Genomic DNA, 2,228 nt, shown 5'->3' with positions numbered 1-2,228 from the left:
CGTCTACTCCCGGGATGGAAAAGAGCGGAAAGAAAACGACAACGGGAACCTTTCGGGTCGAGACCGAAAAAAACTGCCGAGAAAGTTTCGATGGTCTCGAAACGTAGCGTACTGTACTGTACGTAGATAGGCCGCGGTTTAGCCACCGAATGTTAGCGGCGTAACTATACCGACATCTAGACGAAAGCCGCTATCCCAATTCGAATCAAAAGTAAAATTTTAAAATGTCGTTTATAAAAAGTTTATAAAATCGATTTTTTCCATGGCGATTATTACGGTCGGAATTTTTCTTACCATAGTCTATCGGAAAAGAGTGGGCCGAGTCAGCGGGAAGTAGCGTGGTCCACGTACGGAGGCCGAAAAGGCAAAGAAAGCCCCTCTAGTAATAACATAAAATCGAATTACGAAAAAATAATGTCTACAGTTTAAGAAGAAAAAATTTTCGTTTGTTGGACGATAAAGATTTGTTTTAGTAATATCGGCTCTTCTTTATGCAAATTACGGAGTAACTTATAAGGCGGTCGACGTTTCGCTTACTTTCATCCTCGGACCGGTAAACGAGCTCGAAGAACTTCGAAGTAAGTAGTTTGCGCTTTATTTTAATTAACTTTACGTTTCTTACCTAAAGATGTCCGCGCTAATTAACGTCGATGGTTACAGATTAAAACATGGAAGACGAATCCAACGGAAGATTCGAATGGAAGAAGTGTTGTTGGAAGACTACGATTTTTTATCTGTATTCCATGTGTTTTTTCCTCATCTTTTTTACCGCGGACACTTATTTCAGCTACAAAGAAGAATACGAACTGAAATTCAACCTTCTGCTGGCTTTCGCCGTTTTTCACGCCGTACTCTGCCTGGCTCACTTGTCTAAAGTCCTATCGCTGCGCGTCAAGTGTCGACGATGCATTTCGTGGCTAATCCGCCCGATTCGAGAACCTTCTCCGGATCACGACTACCGGGCGGTGGCCACCTATCGCGGATCTACCGGCGCCTGGGACGTCGGGTTCGAGAGAGAGGGTCGGACGATCGGCCTACAACCCTCTCCCCGATCGACTTTTTCCACCTTAGGAAACATCTGCCAACAACCCGACGGAGCTTCGAATTTCGTGGACGGCGTCGACTCCGCTTCCAGTAAGGAGGGAAGCGGAAGAGGAGAGAGAATTAGTTTTACAGATTCCGGAAGCGTGACCTTACCCAGCATGAGTAGTTCACCTTCCGCGGAATCGCCGGTCGGCTCCAATCGAGCCGTGGAAGAATGCGTTCGAGTCTTTGGTCAAAAACAGCCCGGCAGTACGAAATTTTGTAAACAGTCTTAAGTCATTTTGTAAGACTGCTCGTTTTAAGTTTGAGCGACGTTTTCATCGAAATCTAAAATGTCTTAAATTTGTTGTTTTTGTTGTTCGAAATGTTTTTATGGATTTTTATTAAACTAAGTGATCTAGAACAGAAATCCCGTAATTTCTCATTTAGTCCAGTTAATACGTAATAACATCCTGGCCGCTTTACTACATTTAATCGACCTGGCTTTTCGGTCGCTAAATGTTTGGTCCGACGCTCGATATAACGCCGAAACTCGTTTCGTTTCGATAATCTTCTCTCCCGTAAGGAGGGAGATTCGAATCCCACCAGATGTCTCCAATTGTCCGTAAAATTTGATTCGTTGGCCAAAATTTCAGTTTGTAATTTTACTAAGTTCCTCGTCTTAAAACATTTCGCTTAAAAAGTCGTTTCGAATTACTAACAAACATAATTAAATTACGTAAATTAAAAGTTTTCGTACGTTTAAAATTTATAGTCTAATTACGTTTATTAAATTTCGATTTGAAAATATAAGGTTCTTAGTGGAATAGCTAAATTCGGAGTTTTAAAGTGTACTTACGGCGGATATTAAACTTAATTCCACTTCCCTTTTAAGCGCGAAACGCTGGGTTACATTCATTGTTATAAAACAACTCTCTAATTAAATTTTTGCCAGCTTTGCTTTTTAAAAATATAACTTTTCGGGTAAAAATAGCGGACGGAATGTAGAAAGAAGTTGCAACTGATCAGAATTCGCATTATTACTTTTCCGGCTGTTATAACAGCCGGAAAAGTAATGGATCGGAAAATGACTCCCGAAAAATTATATTTTTTGACTAGTGACTTCGAAAGATCGTAAATTGCAAAAATGGGCGGTTCTGTGCGCGTATGCGGGAGCCGATTTTTTTTCTTCTTTGAAGCTTAAC

At 41.1% G+C, this 2,228-nt stretch overlaps 1 protein-coding gene across 1 annotated transcript; it reads left to right on the top strand.

Annotated features, from left to right (window-relative positions):
* Positions 1–491: 491 nt before the first annotated feature.
* LOC111638163 lies at positions 492–1,447 on the top strand. Its single transcript, XM_023383820.1, has 2 exons — positions 492–578; positions 661–1,447. The coding sequence occupies exon 2, from the start codon at positions 669–671 to the stop codon at positions 1,317–1,319; it is 651 nt and encodes a 216-aa protein (XP_023239588.1). The 5' UTR covers positions 492–578; positions 661–668; the 3' UTR covers positions 1,320–1,447.
* Positions 1,448–2,228: the final 781 nt, after the last annotated feature.

This window comes from Centruroides sculpturatus, unplaced genomic scaffold (assembly GCF_000671375.1).
Source record: "Centruroides sculpturatus isolate CEXI.00-Female unplaced genomic scaffold, Cexi_2.0 scaffold895, whole genome shotgun sequence".
In the NCBI taxonomy this organism is placed as follows: Eukaryota; Metazoa; Arthropoda; class Arachnida; order Scorpiones; family Buthidae; genus Centruroides; species Centruroides sculpturatus.
Note: the sequence above shows the minus strand (reverse complement) of the source record. Positions and strands in the feature narration are given on the sequence as shown.